We start from the raw sequence: 23612 nt of genomic DNA, 5'->3' as shown, positions 1-23612 counted from the left end.
AAATAAAATATCCATTTTTTACAAATCTATGGATATAATAATATTCTGTGTGTCTTCTCAGGTACACTGGTAGATGTTGAAGCTTTCTCAATCACTATTGGCACAAATATTTAGTACAATATTAACTGATTTTGTAGCCTAACTGTATCCTACACCAAACTGAAAATTCATAATACCAAACTATCATGTGCCATTATACCATAAATACACATGGTAGAGCACCTTGCACAGAATAGCTGGCATCTGAAATTTGTAGAGCACATCACCAGTGACAATGACAACTTGCAAAATCGGAAAAGTTGATAGCAAAGAACAATTTAAAAAAAAAAAGAATTTAATGTAATTTACGAATCTGTGCACAACCTTGGGTGAACTTTAACTGATATCAACATCAACAGACCTGTAATATCATTACATTCTAGGTAAAGAACCATAATTTGCAATACCGCTTCCAGTAGTGTGCGGTAGCAAATAATCACCACAACCATGGAAATTGTTGATCTGTCACACAAAGCACAATATTTTTAGTGTAATCTTCAATAGGTGCTTATCAAGTCTGAGTCATTACCTTCACATTAAAATCAATTGTGTTTAGTCTACATACATACATTAATCCTTGTTCCATAGATCATGAATACGACATTTCATAATGGTGTGGAATGTATCACCTTAACATAAGTTTTCTTTACACAAGATAATTAATTAACGTTCCTCCAGATATGGTGTGAATTATTCTTGTCTGCACCGAACCTCTTGATGCAGGATCCCAGCAGCGAGTGAAATTATGAACAGATAGGACTTGAACTTATTACCATGCAAATAAATATTCCTTTTCTAACAAATTTTTACAATACTTTTAATGAATGGTTAAAATACCCATTTTTAACAATGCTGGTAGACAGATCAAAGCATACATCTGTACACATCTGTACACAATTAATAAATTGAAGAGCAAATTTCTAACTTTGTTTCATAAGATATTTAATGATATATCAAAACATTATCCTTGCCACAAAACAACTCATTCATTTACCTTTGGTGATATCTCCAGTTTATAGCTAATTCAGTTTACATATAGCTTATATATAAGGAAAGACAAGAAAGAAAAATAATATGATGCAATACAACTCATATCTGAAAGCATCATCAGACAGGCTGGTGGTTAAGGTGACCACTCTCAATAAGCAGAAAATACAGGTTGAAGTCTTAGTGCGGTGCAAATTTTCAGTTCTAACTACAAATTCATTACATTCAAGGTTATGCATATCTAAACCGTCTTCACTATTACCATGTCATGTCACTGCATCTTGAAGGATTTCATCTCCATCAGTCTACTCAAACCGTTTTGGTGCATTTAATTCACTTCACATGGTTACTGACCCAGTATACCACAAGTAACTAGAACAAAATCAAATCCACTGATGTTGCCCCACACAACTACTCCCTACTCCAAGGCAAATATAGACCATTCTCACTCATATTCACTTAAAGATTCACATAAAAGCGCTCGATCTATTAACTATCTCTGCTTTCATTGTATAAAATATATTGTTACAATATGAGTAAAATAACAGTTGCTTAACTTCTTTGGTGCAGCCACTGATGATCATTGTTAACACCTTAAAATTACCTATTGAAAAACATTGCTTGATCTCTGACATAATACAAAATGCTAAAACATGTCACACACTGATTTCTACATTTCCATCTAAAAATATACTTTGCAAATCACTGTCAGGTTCACATCAGAGGGTACCTCCCATTATACCACACATAAGGGTTTCTTCCCATTTCATTCATACACTACTGGCCATTAAAATTGCTACACCACGAAGATGACATGCTACAGATGCAAAATTTAACCAACAGGAAAAAGATGCTGTGATATGCAAGTGATTAGCTTTTCAGAGCATTCACATAAGGTTGACACCGGTGGCAACACCTATAACGTGCTTACATGAGGAAAGTTTCCAACCAATTTGTCATACACAAACAGCAGCTGACAGGCATTGCTTGGTGAAACGTCATTGTGATGCCTTGTGTAAGGAGGAGAAATGCGTACTATCACGTTTCCGACTTTGATAAAGGTCGGATTGTAGCCTATCACGATTGTGGTTTATCATATCACGACATTGCTGCTCGCGTTGGTTGAGATCCAATGACTGTTAGCAGAGTATGGATTCGGTGGGTTCAGGAGGGTAATACGGAACACCGTGCTGGATCCCAATGGCCTTGTATCACTAGCAGTTGAGATGACAGGCATCTTACCTGCATGGCTGTAATGGATCATGAAGCCATGTCTCGATCCCTGAGTCAATACATGGGGACGTTTGCAAGACAACAACCATCTGCATGAACAGTTCAATGATGTTTGCAGCAGCACAGACTATCAGCTCAGAGCCCATGGCTGTGGTTACCCTTGATGCTGCATCACAGACAGGAGTGCCTGAGATGGTGTACACAATGACGAACCTGGGTGCATGAATGGCAAAACGTCATTTTTTCAGATGAACCCAGGTTCTGTTTACAGCATCATGATGGTCGCGTCTGTGTTTGGCAACATCACGGTGAACACACATTGAAAGAATGTATTCATCATCGCCATACTGGCGTATCACCAGGTGTGATGGTATGGGGTGCCATTGGTTACACGTCTCAGTCACCTCTTGTTCGCATTGACGGCACTTTGAACAGTGGACGTTACATTTCAGATGTGTTACGACCTTTGGCTCTACCCTTCATTTAATCCCTGAGAAACTCTACATTTCTGCAGGATAATGCACAACAGCATGTTGCAGGTCCTGTACGGGCCTTTCTGGATACGGAAAATGTTCAACTGCTGCCCTGGCCAGCACATTCTTCAGATCTCTCACCAACTGAAAACGTCTGGTCAATGGTGGTCGAGCAACTGGCTCCTCACAATATGCCAGTCACTACTCTTGATGAACTGTGGTATCGTGTTGAAGCTGCAAGGCCATTATTACGGCCAGAAGTGGTTGTTCTGGGTACTGATTTCTCAGGATCTATGCACCCAAATTGCGTGAAAATGTAATCACATGTCAGTTTCAGTATAATATATCTTTCCAATGAATACCCATTTATCATCTGCATTTCTTCTTGGTGTAGCAATTTTAATGGCCAGTAGTGTATATGGAAGCATAGGAAGAATGACTACTTAAATGCCTCTGTACATGCTGTAATAACTCTAACCATGTCTTTGTGGTCCCTAAATGCATGAGATGCTGTCATATATACCTAGATTACTCACTTAGTACTGGTTTTTGGATCTATCTCCAAGCATTACAGCATTGCCATGAGACTATCCCATGAGTCAAGCACATGTGTTATCATTTGCATTGCCTTTCTTTGTGTTTCTTCAATACCCCTGTTTGTTCAGTATCATCTGGGTCCCACATACTTGGCAAAATTCTAGGGCGGGTTCCGTGTAACTTGTCAGGCTATGACTGAATTTTTCTAAATAGTACTTCATTGTTAGACATCTGCATCAGCTGCAAAAAGTGCAAGGTTACTACTGATCATGTCTGCTATGTCATGCTATGTCATGAATGTAGAACATGAATAGCAAGGGTGCCAAAAACTTTCTTGGGGCACACTTATTTACAGCATTGCCATGAGACTATCCCATGAGTCAAGCACATGTGTTATCATTTGCATTGCCTTTCTTTGTGTTTCTTCAATACCCCTGTTTGTTCAGTATCATCTGGGTCCCACATACTTGGCAAAATTCTAGGGCGGGTTCCGTGTAACTTGTCAGGCTATGACTGAATTTTTCTAAATAGTACTTCATTGTTAGACATCTGCATCAGCTGCAAAAAGTGCAAGGTTACTACTGATCATGTCTGCTATGTCATGCTATGTCATGAATGTAGAACATGAATAGCAAGGGTGCCAAAAACTTTCTTGGGGCACACTTATAGGTAAGAAGTCCTGGATCTAGTACAAATTTCATTTGATGTGTCACATGAATCCACTTCCGGTACTAAGTTTTGGTGTCACACTGTGTCAAATACTTTGAAGAGACAAGAAATACTGCATCCCACTGGCTGCCTTGTCCACGGCTTTCAGCATCTCACGTTAGGAATGTGAGAGTTGGGTTTCACACGACCAATGTTTTTGGAATCTGTGATAAGTAGCATAGAGGCTCTAATTATGTTTAAGACACTTGATTAAATTTGAGCACAGAACATGTTACGATATTATACAACAGATGACATTCAACCATATTGGACGTTAGTTCTGTGGATCAGTTCTGCTACCCTTCTTCTAAACAGATGTGAGCTGTACTTTGTGTCAACAAAAACTTTTTTTGTTCAAGAGACCTATGGTACATTATAATTAAAACAGAAACTAACACAGCTGAAAATTTCATGAAGAGTCTGATAAAGATTCCATCAGGCCCTTGGGTCTTTTTCAGTTTCAACTATTTAGCTATTTCTCCTTGCCATTGATACTAATATCTATATCACCAGTCTTAGCAGTGCTGTGATAAATAAACTTGGGCCTTACTGTTTGATCCTTCTTTGTAAAGGGACATAGAAAATGGAACTCATCATTTCGGCTTTTGATTTGCTGCTCTTGATTTGAGTTCCTATGTCATCCATGAGTGTCTTGACACGAACTATGGTGGCAGTGAAAGCTGTTTCATTGTAATATAGGGCAGATTAGCTTGTAAAGCAGCTACTGCCCTCTTATCATCATTAAAATGAGATATATCTGTAAGTACAAGCATTGGACTCAGGTATGTTCTCTCATCAAAAGAGAAACCCACATATGCTCTATCTGGAGGCATATTTAAATCGCATAGCAGCTGTCAGGCAGAATGCTACAAGATCATCATAGACTTCACTGACCACAGCTTCTTGTACCTCAACCCTAACCACTCTTCCTTTTATTGATGGATCATTCTGTGTGCCATCAGTAACGTTACTGCACAGAGAGATTGGCAATGGGGTCAACACTCCCATAAAGGCTCTGATTATTTTGGGATCTACATGGAGATGGACATTCTGGATTGTCTAGATTACTATATCTGCTATGCACATACAGTCAATAGCTTGAAGAGCCTTCATGGTATCAGAAAAATAGGAGGAATTTAGTGTCATAATAACATATCATTTGCTAGCATGCTTCCAATATAGCATACGACCTGACATGAATGACATTCTGTTGACTTAGTAACTGTATCTTGACAAGACATTGGACACAGAGATTCAGTTATGCAGTGAAAACAAATAAATCAAACCTTAAGTATTATCACAATGTTTATCACTGTGTGAATAAAATTGCAACAGTCAAAAATGTCTCTAACAGAGCCAGAATTTTCACTTTTTGTTTTGTTCACATGTTTTATAATAAGATAAGTGGTAATTTTCCGCATCCATTCTTATTACAATAACATAATCAAGCCTAAAACAACAAAAAGTAAAAAAATAAGAAATGCATATTTAAACATGCACAGGAGATTTTTCAAGAAAACATAAGCTATTGAGGTTATTGCTTCATCTCATGGTGGTTTTCTTAGACACAGTGAGGATTCTCACACATTCTGGAAGAATGGAGTTCAAGTCCCAAACCAGCATCTGAACATGATTTAGATTTTCAATGACATTTTAAATAGTTAGGAAAATATCTGAATGATAGCACTTAATGAAATTTTATTTGATCTCACAAAATAACATAGGAATTGACTACTAGTTTCACAGTACCATCAAAAAGTAATTTCAAAGCACCACAAAAATTCAAACTGCTGATCATTACCTATGAAAGGTATTCTCCCTCAGCTCAATCTTAGTCTCCTTAAGTGTCCCTCTCCTATTAGATTCCACCTCTCTTTGCCCTATGCACAATAATTGATTATATCTTCATTATGTCTTTGCTACGTTTGCTTATAATTCATTCTTTCTGTTCATCATCCTCAACAGTTCATAACAACTCACACACATCTATAACTGTTTTAAAAATACGGACTTCATAATACTCAATGAAAACCTCTGTACTCATTTGTTTAATGCTTTGAGGACTGGGCAGCTGGGGTATCATTAAATTGGCAGGTACTTTGCTTTTTTTTTGTAGTTTTCCTCAGTTTTTTGTAGCAGTTTCTACTGCACAGAACTTAAGAACTTAAGTCAGTTTACTGCATTTGAAAGAGGCCTTTTTTATGACATACTGCAAAGAAAAAAACTTACAATTTGTTTTACATGGCTACATACTGCTTCCACAACAACAATTTTTTTTGGCTTTAATTTCCTAAATGGAGATAGAATTAGAAGTTGTTGGTACTAAAAGTAGAACTACTTGAAAAAGGAATTTTTTAAATTACTAAGTTACATTTGCTTTAGTATGAAACATTTCACAGCGTTTTGGGAAACAAAGTCATATGTCATATTTTTCACAATAGTGCCTAGTTATTTTCTACCCACTTTCCCTGATTTTGACTTTCTTACTTCTCTTCGGAGGGAATTTTGACATTCCTATAGCCATAATCAATTTGAGAACATGTTGTTCACTGCATCTCTTTACAGTTGAACTATTTTGAATGTCAACTGATTCAGACAAGCCTCTTTTGTTCATCAAATCTGCTGCGAATTCAGTGACAAATTCGAAAAAATGTTTGCTGGTAGGCCTTGACTTTTTATATAAAACAATTGAATTTACAATCATTGTTATGAAAATGTGAAAAATCTTTCCTTCACCATTTCATTTGTTTCCTCTCAAACCAATAGTAGACCATTAACTGGTAGCTGAGCTTCACAGCATCATTGTTTTTATTACAATCCAAAATACGACCAGGTTTCATCCTCTCTGCTATTCCTGTTTTGTTCTGATACTGACACTGGATGCAGTCATTTAGTGTTTTGTCATGAAAAGAAACAAATTCCTAGTGTCCTCCCATTCCACAGAAAAAGAAATTCACCCATGCAAGTACACCTCACACACATACGATCCCCATTTCTGGCAGCTCGGACCAGAATCGACAGAGTTGGCAGTCACATGTGCATGAGATGCACTTGCTTGTGAGAATGAATAATGTGTGTTTCTCTTCATAATGAAGGCTGTGGCTGAAAGTTCAGGTAAGTGTCTTAATTGTGCCTGCCTGCAACTTCACATGCCATCTTTATGGTACGTGGTGCTCTATCTTTTCTTACATTGTTGATTTATCATCACCACCGATGCGAGTGAGACACCACTGGGGTGGTCCTCCAGCAATAGGTGGTAGGTGACATGCAACCCCTCCATTTCTTCTCCAAGAAACTACAGCCTCCCAGATGAAATGGTCTGCATCAGACTGTGAATTGCTCTCTGTATACAAGGCAGTGCACCATTTCTGGAAAGATATTGAGGGTCATCATATTGTTATATACACTGACCACAAACCTTTGACAGATGCCATACATCACCCGTTGCTCACTGTCAACTCAAAACAATTTTGCAATCTCAATCTCATTTTGCAGTACTCCACCAACATCCATCATTTGCACAGAGCAGACAACACTGTTGATTATCTTTCACATGCACACACCATCTCCTTCACTCTTGACTACTACAGAAGACTGGCTGGGGAACAACAGAAGGACCTGGCAATTCCGGCCTGACTTCACAACAATTCCTCAAATCTCAAAATTGAACGCTGATCAATTCCCAGTTTGGATTTTAGCTTCCTCTGTGACGTGTCCCAGTACAGGCTTCAAACACTCCTCCTCACATAAATGCAACTGCTAATCTTTAATCATTTCCACAACCTCACTCATCTGGCTTTGATTGACCAGGCATCAGAATGACTGCTGTGCATGGATACAAGCATGCCTCAGGTGCCAATGCTGTAAGGTGGGCTACCAAATGCAAACATCTCTTGGCACCTTTGAGATTCCTGTGTGGGCACTTCTGTCACATGCACCTGGACTGATGATTTACCACGGGTTCTCTTTGGTGTCTGAACAGTTTTGAAAGATACTTATAAAACCTTGCTGATGGAAATACTTCACAGCAAGCTCCTCATGTTGCTGGCGGAATTTGTTCTTCCAATGTGTATGGCCAACTTGATGGAACTCCCTGTATTACTTCAGCATGCCAAAAGTCTTATCTGTAATATGCTAGTGCCTCCCCCATCTGTGCACTCAGGCCCAAAGCCATCCATCTACAAGAATTCTTGGACTGTACATATGTTATACTCCATGATGTCTCAATATGGCTGGATTTATAACTACTCTACATCCAGCCATTCCAGATGCTGAAGCATAGTAGTCACACCTTCAAAAACAACATAAACAGCACTTATATGATGGTCAGCATTAACAGGCTGAAACCTGTGTGGACCCTCTTCACTTTGGACGATCCAACTGCTTTTGAAGATGACTTGCTCACACCTGGCTTGTGACCCATCAAACTGGCAACACATTCAGTGTCTATGATTCTCAAACAGATGAAGTCATGATTCAACTGGCCAACTCTGAAATTTTGGTTAAAGCTACTCATGTGGCTCTGGATGCCGCATCCACACCAACTGCTACCCAACTCTCCTGTACCTTCCACCTACTGCAAACTGTGGGTTTTGCTGCTGTGTCCTCCTGGCTTTCTCAGGTGGTCAAGCCCACTATCGCCTGTCTCCATGCTTTTTGTCACCCACAGCTACACCACAACCACCTGCCTATGATCTACTTCTATCAACAGCAGATGCAGAATTGCCTCTAGCACCCAGTACTTCATGCTACGGCTGGCCCCATTGCCTCCCACCACAGTTCGTGCTGTACCACCTGTGCTTGATATGTGGGAAACATCATCAGGAAGTACCAGCAGAGATCACCATTCAATGATGTTGACCTCACAACCCCCTCCCTCCCTCCCCTCCGGTGCTCCGCTCCTCATGGGGGAGGGACCATCTGTATTTCGGACATTGCTACAATTAGCTTCCCTGACCAGTGTTCCCATGTTGAGCTGTGGAAGATATGTGACTGAGACTGGTGACTTTTTCTGAGATATGTGATGTCCTGTGCACCTGGTATTGTATTGGAGCTGAATAAATGCTTTATACACAGATATTTGTTTGCCATGTATTAATGGTATGTTCCCATATCCTACATGAGGGAAAATACCTACAACTGTATTGTAAGGCCATCATTAAGATAAATACAAAGTGTGTACAGACAACAATTGATGCTATTTGCAATGTGTGTTACATTGTGAGGAATGGTGTGCATCAACAAAAGGTAATGTGAACACCAGTTAGCAGTAACACATAATGTTGCCTGTATTTGTTTCCTGTCAATACAAGAGAAAAGTGATGCCTTCTGTGTTCTTTATGGTAGTGGAAGCACCATAGAGTATCTTCATACAGATGACAGATGTACAACAAACATTGGAATACATTCTCAAAGTTGAGAAATGACCAATATAGATCCTACATCACTTGTCTTTTTTAAGTATAATTCATACAACATTGGAGGTACATCACTCATCTCCAAAGTGTTAACAACTAATTTAGTATTGCCTAAGGGAGAAATTTCATCATGCAGCTACTAAATATGCTGATATTGCAGACTTCTTTCATATTATACAGCACCATGCTCAATGCAAACAATTGCTTCCCCCCCTCCCCGGCAGAATAAAGAAATAAAGCTACAAAGTGAAATTTTCCCCTTTACACACTAAGGTATGCAGCTTTGGACCCAGCATATTCCACCACAATGTGAAAAGAACCTTAAGATCATTCAGTATCTTATATTTCATTCATTGCACAAGAGTTGACTGCTTTTATTTCATTTGCAGAAGAAGTAATATTAGCTATCACACTGCACTCAGTAACCCAGAGCACATGAGGAACTTTCAGGGAAAACAAGTTATGGAATGGGAAGATCACTTGTAAGGAGGAAGCAGGGTGGCATGGGCAAACTAAAGGTTAAGTTATTCTCCCTTGATACCCATTTCCAGCCTTCTGCAATATCTCTGAGCAAAATTTTAGACTAAAACCAATAATCAGATTTATCCACTTCTCATGGCTCATGAGAATTTTCTCATTTATCCACTAATAGTTGAATTACTAAGAAACTGGTTCCTTCATTTCATTCACATGAAACATTAGGAAAAGAATTCATTTTCCTGTTAAGGTACTAAATTAAGTTTGTAAAGTACAAGATGTAGATTTTGTGATTGTAAAAGTATCATACAGTTATTTTGTATTACATTTTAGTTTTAGTTCCCTCTTACCTTGTTTAATCTATTTTCACTTGCTCCCAGTATAAGGTTACTGCCTTCATCAAGACAACGTATGCAACTTCTGTTGGCTCTGCTTATAGTGAATGCGGAACAGCACGCTGTACAAAAGGTCCTGAAAAAAATTCTGCAGTTAATTATCTATTTTCCTTCATGTTTCAAACTACATTAAATAATATGCTTTTCTTTAAAAGGATATTATATGTTGATGTTTTCATTGTGCTAATCATCCAATAATACACTTTGTTACATCTTCTCATGAAAAACTATTTTTGCTTACCAGAGACAGGAATTACTTGTACAGTTAACATCACTCTTCCAGAAACAGATGGCACATGCAACCTAAAACAAAGAAGTGCAGAATTAACATTCATCAATATGCAAATTTACTATACAGTACTGAGAAGGCAGTAACATATGTTATTGAATTAAGATACTAACCAGTTTATTCTCCTTTGTAGTGAACATATATTTCTTGGCCCTTTCCTGTAAAATAACACAATAACAACTTGTTTAGAACGCAAAAAATTAAAATTTCAGCGTATATTGGGTACATTTCGTATTTCTTGCAATGTATGTGATACATTTAAAAAAATACGGTAATGATTAATTTTGTCTGCATGAGTAGAAGGTGATGTAAATGAAATAATTCATGAAATACTGATATAAACTCATCAACATTTCAACAAGTACCTTCAGCAATGAAACACAGACAAATTAATCAGGCATTGTATGGACTAATGCAGAATTTTAACTATTAAGGAAACTGGAAGATGTGTATGTATTATGACACCTGGTTATGACTCCTCATGTTATTACAGTTGGAATTGCAATATGTGATCACCTGCTCAGTTTTGGGTGCCATCCATCAGATCATGCATGGCATGACTTATAGTCTGCAGTGCACCATAAAACACTTGCAGCAAATCTTGAAAATTCATGTGTTGAGGTAACAGTTTGCAACAGTGTTTATAAAAATTTTTGAAGTAATTTTTAATGGTGGACATTCCAGTAACTGCTTCAAGAATATGCTTGCTTTCTGGAATTACTTACATATTCTATACGTTAACATTGTACTTTTGCGTTCTTTATCTCAAGGTTTTGATAGTTACCTTTCATGGTGCTTCTAAGCTATATATCCCATATCTTGGCGACAAATATTATGTACACAGACACCTGTAATGATGCTAACTTAGAAATTTGTATGTATTTTGATTTGGATGAATTTTTGTATCTGTTCTTCACACTTCTTTGTTTCAGGTGTTTATGTATATGAGTAGCAGATAATTTTGGCTATGATGAAACATTTACCATCTTTATTCATGCTAGTCATTTTACTCAGATTTTTTTCTCAGTCTCATTGTGTGCATCAAATTTTTTACTTTTGTTTGCTTTTTATATATTATGCATTATTCACACTGACATATTAAATTTTGTGTGTGTGTGTGTGTGTGTGGGGGGGGGGGGGGGTAGCTTCCATGAACTAAACTAATCCCGTCAAGCCTGAAACAAGAGGACTACTCAACCTCATTCTTGAACATTCTTTTAAAAAGCATTTTGACACAACTGAGGTATCTCAGTAAACACATGTAAGCAAACGATCTTAATTTTGATAACTTGTTTCACCTAAATGGCAGTGTTTTAATTATCATTAATTAATTAAAATGTAAATAAGAACACAATGATTACTTTCAAAATACTGTGACTTGACAAAATATGATTTCAGATTTGTATTCCTCTAATGAGATGCAATTTTTTTAAATTTTTTTTGTAGCCTCATGTCAACCCAGTTATATTTTAATTAATTAATGTTAATTAAAACACTGCCATTTAGGTGAAACATGAGATCGTTTGCTTACATGTGTTTACTGAGATACCTCAGTTGTGTCAAAATGCTTTTTAAAAGAGTGTTCACGAATGAGGTTGAGTAGTGCTCTTGTTTCAGGCTTGATAGGATTAGTTCATGGAAGCTACCCCCCCCCCCCCCACACACAAAATTTAATATGTCAGTGTGAATAATGCATAATATATAAAAAGCAAACATGATTTGCCTGTGAACAGAAATGGAAATCTGTGAGAGACTTTGTTTTTTATTTTGACTGATTTATTGCACAACAATATCATGAGCCACCATTTCAAGATTTTTAAATGCATACAGTTAATGCTTTAACATCACTTCATTCTAGTAAACAATGAATGTAAATGCACTTAACGATCTTTATGACATTTACAAACTGCATACTATTTTCAATAAACACATTTTTTTTTATCAGTCTGCATCATATTTCTGAATACATCACTAATGGCAATAACTCATGGAAAAGATGGAAACATGACTGCTAAAACAAAATCACAGAAATGAAGAAAAATTTATTCATACTAACACATGTTATACAGTGCATTTTGGAGACATAAACTTTCTACTACAAAATTCCTATTTCAACAAATTTGTCATGAGTTGAAGTTGTGTTTCATATTTTGTCTTCATGCATATTTATTCACTCCTGTGGCATCAAGAACAGAATGACAAGATAATGGCAGCACCATACATTGCACAATCAGAAACACTTTCTACATGATGGAAATTCGCCCACATTCTGATCATTTTTCTTATTATGGCCAAAATCATTACATATACAGACATCAAAAAAAGTTTTGAATCACCTCAGTTCCAAGAGTTCCAGAAGCTGTACAGAAAATTGGAATACAGATCAACATAAACATCATTTCCACCCTTTTTATTGCTCATGAAAACCACACACTGCATGTTGTACCACCATACAGCAAGAACTTCAGAGGTGGTGGTCCAAGATTGCCTTACACACTGGTACCTCTGATACCCAGTAGCATGTCCTCTGGCATTGATGCATGCCTGTATTCATTGTGGCATACTATCCACAAGTTCATCAAAGCACTGTTGGTCCAGATTGTCCCACTCCTCAAAGGCGATTCGGCATAGATCCCTCAGAGTGGTTGGTGGGTCACATCATCCATAAAGAGTCCTTTTTAATCTATCCCAGGCATGTTTGATAGGGTTCATGTCTGGAGAACATGCTGACCACTCTAGTCGAGCGATGTCGTTATCTTGAAGGAAGTGATTCACAAGATGTGCACGATGGGGGAGCAAATTGTCATCCATGAAGACAAATGCCTCGACAATATGTTGCTGATATGATTGCACTATCACGTATTGTACAGCCATTATGGCACTTTCTATGACCACCAGTGGCATACGTTGGCCCCACATAATGCCATCCCAAAACAGCAAGGAACCTCCACCTTACTGCGCTCACTGGACAGTACGTCTAAGGCGTTCAGCCTGATGAGGCTGCCTCCAAACACGTCTCCGGCGATTGTCTGGTTGAAGGCATATGCGACACTCATCAGTGAAGATAATGTGATGCCAATCCTGAGCGGTCCATTTGGCATGTTGTTGGCCCCATCTGTACCATGCTGCATGGTGTCATGGTTGCAAAGATGGACTTCACCATGGAAGTCAGGAGCGAAGTTGTGCATCATGAGCCTATTGCCCACAGTTTGAGTCATAACATGATGTCTTTTGGCTGCATGAAAAGCATTATTCAACAAGGTGGCATTGCTGTCAGGGTTACTCCAAGCCATAATCCATAGCTAGCCATCATCCACTGCAGTATTAGCCTTGAGTGGCCTGGGCGGGGCATGTCATCGACAGTTCCTGTCTCTCTGTATCTCCTCCATGTCTGAATAACATCACAAAATGAACACTGATATTTATATGTGGATATACATATACACAGTTGGTGACACCAATACAAGAGTACTTCCATAGTGGATGAGTATTTTCTGCATTCCCCAAGATACGATGTTGATATGAGGGACACACATACACCGTTAACATGTCATCACCTGTACAGCAGTCAATGAAAACAGTACTGTGAGTAAATCCAACCTCAGGCCAAGTGCAATCATTTGTACCAAGTACCCCTGCTATGCACAGAAGAGACATCAGACCAGTCATAACAAGATTATTGGTTCTGCTGTTCTCACCCACATTATGCCATCTGTGGTATTTGGACTCAAAAAAATTGCTCAAACTCACCAATATTTCAATAATGAAGTTCTGTAGGGAACAAAATTTTGTTTTGGATATTTGAATTATATCCTGGTATTCCCCCACTAATGTTCAGTTATGTGACAGGTATGTTCATGAAGTATGACAGAAACTGTATAGTCATGGCACTGTGTTGAATGAGTATAAAGGTGTCACAGGATAAAGTGAAGTGCCATTCTTCTACCATAGGGTCTTGGCTCAATGTGTCTACCACAGAAGTTATCCATTTTACACCACCTTCTGAAGCCAAAGGTTTACCAATAATTGAGACATTTTCTGGGCATGGTGAATTCTTATCGCCATCATCTTCTGGTGACAGCTTCCATACAAGCACCTATAACATAAGCACTTTTTGATTACAACACGAAGGACAAAAGAGTACTCAAGTGGACTCCAGAAATTGAAAGAGCTTTTTGTAATCTACAGGTAGGCCTCTTGGAAGCAGTGCTGCTTGCCTACCTTGAACCAACTACATCACTGGCCATTGTTGTACACACCAGCAAAAGTGTAACTGGCACCCCTCTGTACCAAACAGTCAACAATCAATTGTAGCCATTAAGGTTTTATTGACAAAATTAGAGCCATGGTAAAGGAAATTGAGTACTTATGACAGAGAGCTGCTGGTGTTATATGAGAGCATGAGCCATTTTTGCCCTGAAATAAAAGCCCAGCCAGTGATGATCTATATAGATGACAAGCCCATCATCTTGGCCTTTCAAAATTTCAGTTATAAATGTTCCCCTTGACAGTTCTGGCACATTGAAGGTATCAGTCACTTTACCACAAACATGTCATACTAAAGGCTCAGAAAAGGTAGCCACTAGCTACTTTTCTCACATGTACAGTATGTTTAACATTAACTGTGAATGTTGTCAACACTCATTTGGGCTTGTTTAAATATTTGCATTTACCTTTTGGCAGTGCTTTTGCACCTGCTATTTTCCAACAGTATTTGGAACAGCTGACTGCCCAAGTACCAAACTTTTCAAACTATTTGGACAATATTGTCATAGCAAATAGTACACCTGAAGAACACATTGCAAATTTGAATGCTTTGTTTTGTGTGTTATCTGATGCAGGACTAAAGTGTGGACTGGACAAGTATCATTTTTTAAAACCTGACTTGCAGTATCTTGGTCATGCATAAACAGTCAAGGTGTACATCCTCTTCAGTAGCATTTGTTAGCCATATGTGATCTGCCAGTTCCTTACAATGTCATGGAATTGCAGTAAGTCTTAGGGAAAATTAGCTATTATATTTGGTTCATACTGAATGCTGCACAAATTGCAACTTCATTGCATCACTTGTGTTGCAAGAACATCCCCTTTGTTTGGACAGATGAGTGCCAAGCAGCTTTTCAAAAACTTAAAGATGCATTGCTGAGTGATTGATACTTGGTTCACTTTTATCCTGACAAACCAGGTGGTAGCAAGTTGACTCTTCCTCTTATGGAATCAGTCCAGTGCTTTCACACAGATCTGGTGATAAAGACAGGCCTATTACTTTCACAACGAAAGAGTTGTTCAAAGCTCAGTGTAACTATTCACAAATTGAGAAAGAGGCATTGGCTATTGTGTGTGGTGTCAGCAAATTTCACCAGTATTTGTATGGCAGAAAATTCTATTTACTAACAGATCAGAAGCCATCGCAGTACTTGTTTCAACTGATAAAGCTGGTTCCTGTACAAACAGCCCAAAAATTGCAACAATGGGCTTTGTTGTTGTCTCAATACTAATACAAGATTGTGTATCATCTGACAGCTAGACATGATAATGCAGATGCACTTTCACATCTTCCGATTAGCCCTGATACAGACATTGACGCTTCTGCTGCATCTTGTTGTCACATCGATACTTAGGATTTTGAATTGCTTCAATCCTTTCCCCTGAACTATAGGAAAATTGTGCAGGCCAAGAAAGCTGATTCAGATTTGAACTTTTTGCTAAAATGCGTTTGCACATCTTGGCCTTGCTCATTGCACAGCATAAAGAGCTCTGTAGTGCACCAATACTTTGCACGTCAGCATAGCCTCACTACACAGCAAGGTGTGATTCTTGTTCAAAAAGACAGTGGACAGTCACGTGTGTTGATCCCCAAAGCTTTGAAAAAGGAAGTGTTGCAGTTACTTCACCAAGGACACAGGGGATTGTTCATATGAAACAGTTAGCATGTCGACACTGTACTTGGCAGGGTATGGACACCGAAATAGAACAGATGATGTCATAGTGTCATGCATGTGTGGAAAATCAGTCTGCTCCACCACGCAAATTCTCTGCTTGGCTTAAGTCACAATCACAATGGCAACATGTGCACACAGACTTTGCAGGACGTTTTGTAACAATTGTTGCTTGATTGTGGTAGACTCTTACAGCAAATTCCCTTTTGCTGTGCCAAAAAACTCAACAATGTCACATAGCACAGTTCAGGCATTGTCCTCTATTTTTTGACTCAGAGGTTTGCCTGAAGTCTTAGTGTTGGGCAACCGCCCTCAGTTCATACCAACGTTCACACTGCACAAATCAGGGATCAAGCATTGCAACTGTTTCTCACGTCCTATCGTTTGCATCCACGAGATGGACCATCACCGGGGGAATTGCTTCACGGCTGCTACCATGAGACACTGCTCCAACCTCCTCCACATCCGGCACTGAAGGAAGGCTGCAAGATTGGTACGCATCACATGATGATGTGTTTTTGAGGGTTTTAGCGACAGATGGTGGGCTTGAGGTGAGATCCTTCATCAACTTTGCGCATGCATGTATCTCATTTCAGGCCCAGATGGATTGCAGTGGAAACATCACAATCAAATTTGCTAATGCCATGTGCATGGTCATCCTTTTGTATCGCTTCCCCCAGATTCACGGATTCCGAGGACAGCATGGCCACAGCAGCTGCCAGAGGGTGTCATCACGACACTGCGGGATGACCCCAAAGAGATGGGGACTTCACCTCCCCTGCCTCCTCTCATCCAACCAATGGAGCTGGATCCCCCCCCCAATTCTGCATCAGTCAACACTTTTTACATCATGGTATGGGCCTCAGGAGGTGGTTGTGCACCCATTCTGGGCATTTTGGGGGACATTTTCATCAGAGCAAAGGCTGGATAGTGGGGTACAACTGGAATTTTGATGTCATCTGCAGCCACAGCTTACGGTCCGTCAGGGCATCCATGCTCCTGCCTCCTCCTCCCCACTGTCCTGCTCCATCTACAATGACGGTCTATTACTTTGGGGGGTGGGGAGGGGTGGGGGGGGGAGTGGGGGGAATGTTACAGCGCGTAAAGTGAGCACCAGCACACCAGTAGGGAATGATAGGGAAGAGAAGGCTACGAGAAGAAGTCAGGCAGTCACACAGTGACTGACCTCCCTCCAGGAGGACAACACGACAGCAGCACCCCCTACGTGAAGAGGACATAACTGCTGCACCCAACTGGTGGCAGTCCACTTCAGTAGCAGCTTCAGTGTTAGCCACTCCATTAATAAACTCTACGTAGCACAGACTTGTGTTTGTCTATTCTGAAGAAGCCTAATTATTTTGTGTGTCACCCTTTCCTTGCGACACATCCATCAAAGTTAAGTATTGTAATCATCTCGTTTGTAATAAAACTCATTAATACAAGTTGCCTGATTGATTGTCTAGTGAACCAAGTATGCAGAATTTCTAGACACAACACTGGGTGGCACTGAGTCACAAAGGGAATGCTCCTCTGTAGCCAACCGGAGGGACTTTGGGAGGTGTTGGGGGATTGGAAAGATAAGGCATGGGAGATCTGTTTTTGTACAAGGTTGCGAGAGTAATTATGATCTGTAAACATCTCAGTAAAAACCTTGGTGTTTTTCAAGAGGAACCACTCATCTTTACAGATGTGATGGCCACAAGTGGCTAGACTATGTGGAAGGGACTTCTTGGTATGGAATGGGCACCAACTGCCGAAATGGGGAAATTGCTGGTGGTTGGCAGGTTTGATACGGCAGGAAGGGTTCAACATTGATCTTTGGTTGAGTCTGATTGGTAGGGTTGGTGGTGAAAAAGTGTTTCCACTGTAGGAATCAGGAGAAGGAGAAAAGCTTTTAACAAGTCCTAAATGATTGGATTTGGAGGTGGGGCAAAGGTGAGGCCTTTGAAAAGGACTGATACTTCTGCAGGGCTAAGGCTTTTGGAGGAAAGGTTCGCGATTGTGTTTTGGGTCTGTTTGGGTTCTGGATTTTGCGTGGTGGTGGGAGGGAGTTTCTGCAGATGGGATAAATTAGTAGGTCTGCGAGACCAGGTTTGTCAGCCATCAGGGGATGTGGGAGAGGTTTGGAGGTTATGGTAGATGTGATGGGCAGTGGTAGTCCAAGGCAGGAGTAGGAAGTGAGCAGGCTGCAGAGTTCTGTGAGGTGGCATTGTGCATGAAGCTCTAGTTCCTGGAGGGCAAGAGTTTCAGTGTGTGTTATGGGATCCAGAAATTTGGGATTGCATAGCAAGTGAATTTTACAGATGGAGAGAAGGTATTGCAAGGACATTTGGGCCTGATTGATACAATTTTGCAGGGCTAAGTTTGGGAACAGATGAAGGGCATTGTGGAAGAAAGGGCAGTAGCCACCGGTGGGTAATTTGATGCTAAGGCCATTTGGGGGACTCCATGAGCCAAGCAACACTATAAGAACAGTATGTGGGACAGGGTTCTGGCTAGGGATAAGGAAACATTTCTGTATTTACACACATGGGAGCAGCAAGGCTCCATGGCACTGGGAAAAATGCAAAAAATATGTAAAAAATGAAGAATTATGTCCAAAACATTTGCAAAAATACACACAAACACATGGGAAAAATCATTAAAAGGAGGAAACATGAAATAAGGGGCAACAATATGAAATCTGACGGAGTAGGCAGATAGTGAAAGGCGAAAACCAGCTGAACTAGATGTGAAGACACAATGTGGGTTGCTGGTCTGTGAATGGATAAGTGTGAAGATGGAGGATGGCAAACATGACTAAATTAGGTGAAATTAGTGGGTGCAAACTGGAATAGAGAGTGGAAGGAGTTGGGGGTGGGGAGGGGTTGGTGGATGAGATACAATTTCATAGGGCACAGGAAAGGTGCAGGAAATAATACATGAAAATACCCAAGGGTGATGCAGGGAGAGTGAGCTATATGAAGTACAGGATATGATATTGGCGGGAGTAATGTGGAACATGAGAAGCTGCACCACCAGTCAGTGCGGTCTTGGGACTGTCTGTTGTGCATGGCCAAGACAGTTGACACAGTGTGGCTCATAAGTAGAGGAAGCAGTGCGATTTGTAAGTCGACAAGAGGAACACAGGCAAGATGAGATAGAAGGACGGACTCTGAGTACAATTATGCATCAGAAAATAGTAATAAAGGAAAACAGCACTGGGTTATGATGGAAGGAAAGCCAACAGGCAAAATCAAACAACCAATAAAAAATTTAGAAACAGGAGTTCAACTTCAAACAGCCAAGATTGTTGTTGTACAGTATTTATGTAATGAGCAGTTTCAGTAAACTAAATTGCCATTGCTAGATCTTCTGCAGTACATTTTACTGAATCTTGTGTATTGTTTATTGTGTGTATTTATCCAGGGCCCTAGAAACGATAGAGAGGCTTCATCCTGCCGTAGCTCTCAGTGGGTCACAAATCCACAACAGGCCACAGCAGTCCACCCGCCCCACTGCCACCCCACACAGAACCCAGGGTTATTGTCCAGTTTGGTCCCTCTCAAATGTTTGCATGGTAGAGTAATTATGGTGTACACAAATGTGGAGACAGTGTCTGAGCAGCAATCACCAACATAGTGTAACTGAGGCAGAATAAGGTGAACCAGCCCGCATTTGCTGAGGCAGATGGAAACTGCCATAAAAACCATCCATAGACTGGCCGGCACACTGGACCTTGACACTAATCCACCAGGCAGATTCATGTCAGGGACCAGTACGCCTTCCCGCTTGGGAAGCAGCGCGTTAGACTGCGCAGCTAGCCGGGTGGGCTCACTGAATCTTGATAAAATTCGTATTATATAATCAGTGCAATATGTACCTTGGCTTATGTAACAGTTATTTTATGCTTGACTTGCTGATATACTATTGTTCTCATGTTCATGAAGTATCATTCTATGATATGATGTGGTATAATATGCATTTGATTAAGATTTATTGAAATGTACAGCAGCAAATCTAATGATGGCAGTGTAGTATGATGAGACTGGTCATCACAATAAATGCTGTACAATAGTGATCTTGGCTGTTTCAAGTTGTACTTCTGTTTCTACATTAATCTAGATCACTCCCTATCTTGAAAATGTGAAGCATATATTTAAAAATGTTTCAAATTTTGTAACCATTTTTTGTTGGTAAGTTAGATGTAGGGTAACATATCTCTTTACTAAAGTGATATGAACCAATTAGAAAATCCAGGATGGAATGTAACAATATAATGAAAAGGATAGTTGCTACTCACCATATTGACTATAACTTATCATTCATATTAACTACAGGCCACAGAATCATACAGACCGATTTATCCATCATACCAACGGAGAACGAGTAGAAAAGGAAAAGATAAATCCATTGTTTGCATTTAAAGAGTTAATAATAATAATATAAAAATGGATTTACTGGCAATATTTATGCATATATATGAATCACATCATTTTCATAAGTATTGATTTGTTACTCTTCAAATTCATCCCTAATTTTTCATAAGCTCACAATATTACTCCAGAAACTAAATCTTATGCTTGAAAACTGCACCAACTAACATATTTTTCCAGTAATAGCATACATTTTTATACAAAGAAAAATCTGAGATGAATAATAATAAGATCGGATTTTTCAAGACCTTACTGTTGTGCCAAGAGCTTCTCATATCTTTGGAAATTTGAAAACCTGCCACTTCTGGCATGCAGTGCTCTCCTTGCAAGTGGTCTCACCTCTTGCCTGAGCCCTATGATGGCACAGGATGGGGTCTTTTCATCTCATTGTGTTCAACAGTGTAGAGCTAATCAGAAATATTAATCACATTTGGTGGTTGGGTAACGATTTGGTTTTGTCTGGTGTCACCATGATGTGAGGTTATCTTGGCAGATATCATTCTGGCAGCCTTTTGATCATGCCATTGCTTGCAGCAGAGTTATGTGATACATCATCTAGTACTTTCCTAATAGGTGGATGTGCTTAAGAGTGTTTTGGCTCAGAATTTGATGGTGATTACTCAGGCATTGTTTCTTATGGTATTGAATGGAAGACCAACACAGCATAGTTTTGCTTATGCTTGAGTGTGCACTCCTGAGCAACTGGCATCATGGATTTGGAAATTGGACTTTTTTCCTCTGTGAGGTCTCCATATTAATGTGTTGTTGCTAATTGGGAGACATTTACGTCTGTTGCATGTGTAAAACTGTTGTGGGGTATATGATATATAGTTGCTGGTCTAACACACAATTCTGTTAGGAGTATTTTTAGAGTTTAGTATTGTGGAACTGAGGTAGAACTTGTACTGACTTTATTAAAAGAGGAGTGAGCTATTTGTGCAGACAGTTGAGTGATGTGAACAAAGCTGTTGTGCCATTGAAAAGGTATGATTTGTAAGGTTGCTATATTTTATTGTTTTAAATGTTCAGTCACTACTTTGTGACAGGTTGGTTGAGTTAAATTTGATGGTGACATTTAAGTTTAAATCATCTCCAGGGTCTAGCTGCCTTGTTTGAAGGGGTCTATGGCATGAGCTGTGAAGGAATTGAATCTGAGGAAACTTTTAAGTTGCACTGTGACCTGTTATTATTGGTTACTTGGCCTTGTTTCCCCTGAATTGTCTTGAATACAGATGCCCCTGACACACACAGTTTAATTTGTTTAATTGGTCTACACTGTGTTCGATCTGTGGTTTCATTATGGACAACTGAGGAAAATTCATAATAGGAGCAGGGCTTCAGCCTCCTAGCACAGTGGAGATTAGAAACAGCACGAACAGCTTATCTTCTGTACACAGTTTGTATATGTTCTTTGGTTTAGTGGTATTCTAACTTAATTCTGAATAGAAGTGAACATTATATGATTATTTTGCTGTTTTCAGTAGTGCTATTTATTCTTCTTGTCAGAGTTAGCATATTTTTCAACCATTTGTGTTGAGTGAATTTACTTTGTGCTGTAGTTTTCCACAGCATAAGTCACTAGGATCACTTTATTTATTTGATTCCATGACCCTTGCAAACAGTAAATATACAGTAGAGCTCCAGCCCCTAGCAGAGTGGAGATTGGCAGCAGCAGCTTATTGGTTGTACACAGTTTGTAAACACTGTTTCATTCAGTGGTATTCTAACTTACTTCTGAGTAGACCAGAGTTTACTAACACACAGTAAGTTTTTTTGCATAGACTTCAGTACCTATCTTTGTATTAGCAACTTTCCTGGGTAGCTTCATGCTGCCAGAAGTGCCGTATCACTTGACTCATATATAAATCTCATGTCAGTGCATAGCATATAGTTTTGATCAGTGCTTTAGAGTTTGCATTTTACTTCTTGAAGCAGCTTTTGTGTAAGGACAGTTTCTAAAAAAAGTAACTGTTAATACATCCATTTTCAGTAGACGAATTTATTTCTGCCTTAAGATCTGATGGACCTTCCCATCACAGGTTATAGTGAGAACTATTCAGAGCAGATTCTAATTTTGGTTTACTCTTCTCTTATATATTTTGTGTACATACCGTCCTCGGTAGCACCACAATCAAATAATTTTCTCTTTTGTGGAGGTCTGTCTGTAGTTCCTCAGTTATTCCTGGCTGCTTTGTTTGTATTTTTTGAGAACTTATTCAGTTTTTTTACATGGTACAACACAGACATGGACTGTGCTCATTGTGAGCAGACATAAAGAGAATTGTCTTCTATCCATAAACAGTTGGAAGCTGCATTGGCCACAGCAGACAGGCTTCTGTCTACTGCCCAAAATTGTGGTGACATCAGGGCACTGGCGATGAAACCTGAGACAACTTTGGCACTGTTGAAATCCCCTGACAACCCGGCTGTCACTGCATCTTCAGTTACACAACATCCAATCAGTAAGTCTTCACTCAAGAGTGAGAGGTGGACAGTGGCAATTCATGCATCACTGAGTGGAAGGCATGAGAGGAAATGGGCTGCACAGCTAGCTCCTTACACCTTAGCAACAGGTATGAGGTGCTACTTAGTGTTGATAACACTTCTGAGCCAGCACATGATGCTGCTTCTGCTGAGCCAGTGACTGATTTTCCTGCCAGTAGGCACTCACTATGTTTTGACAGACAGGGCGGGAGGGTGACA

At 39.5% G+C, this 23612-nt stretch overlaps 1 protein-coding gene across 1 annotated transcript in view; it reads right to left on the bottom strand.

Moving 5' to 3' along the window:
* Window positions 1-23612, bottom strand: part of LOC126455176 (DNA (cytosine-5)-methyltransferase 3B-like) — a 154840-nt gene that overhangs the window by 78810 nt on the left and 52418 nt on the right. The window contains exons 3-5 of the mRNA XM_050091154.1: window positions 10669-10713; window positions 10508-10569; window positions 10222-10342 (exon numbers count right to left, since the gene is read on the bottom strand). Of these exons, the coding sequence (XP_049947111.1) occupies window positions 10222-10342; window positions 10508-10569; window positions 10669-10713 (228 nt within the window). The remainder of the gene's footprint in view (window positions 1-10221; window positions 10343-10507; window positions 10570-10668; window positions 10714-23612) is intronic.

The sequence above is a fragment of the Schistocerca serialis genome, chromosome 1, assembly GCF_023864345.2.
Source record: "Schistocerca serialis cubense isolate TAMUIC-IGC-003099 chromosome 1, iqSchSeri2.2, whole genome shotgun sequence".
NCBI lineage: Eukaryota > Metazoa > Arthropoda > Insecta > Orthoptera > Acrididae > Schistocerca > Schistocerca serialis.
The sequence above is the reverse complement of the archived record's forward strand: the minus strand, read 5'-3'. Positions and strand labels throughout refer to the sequence as shown.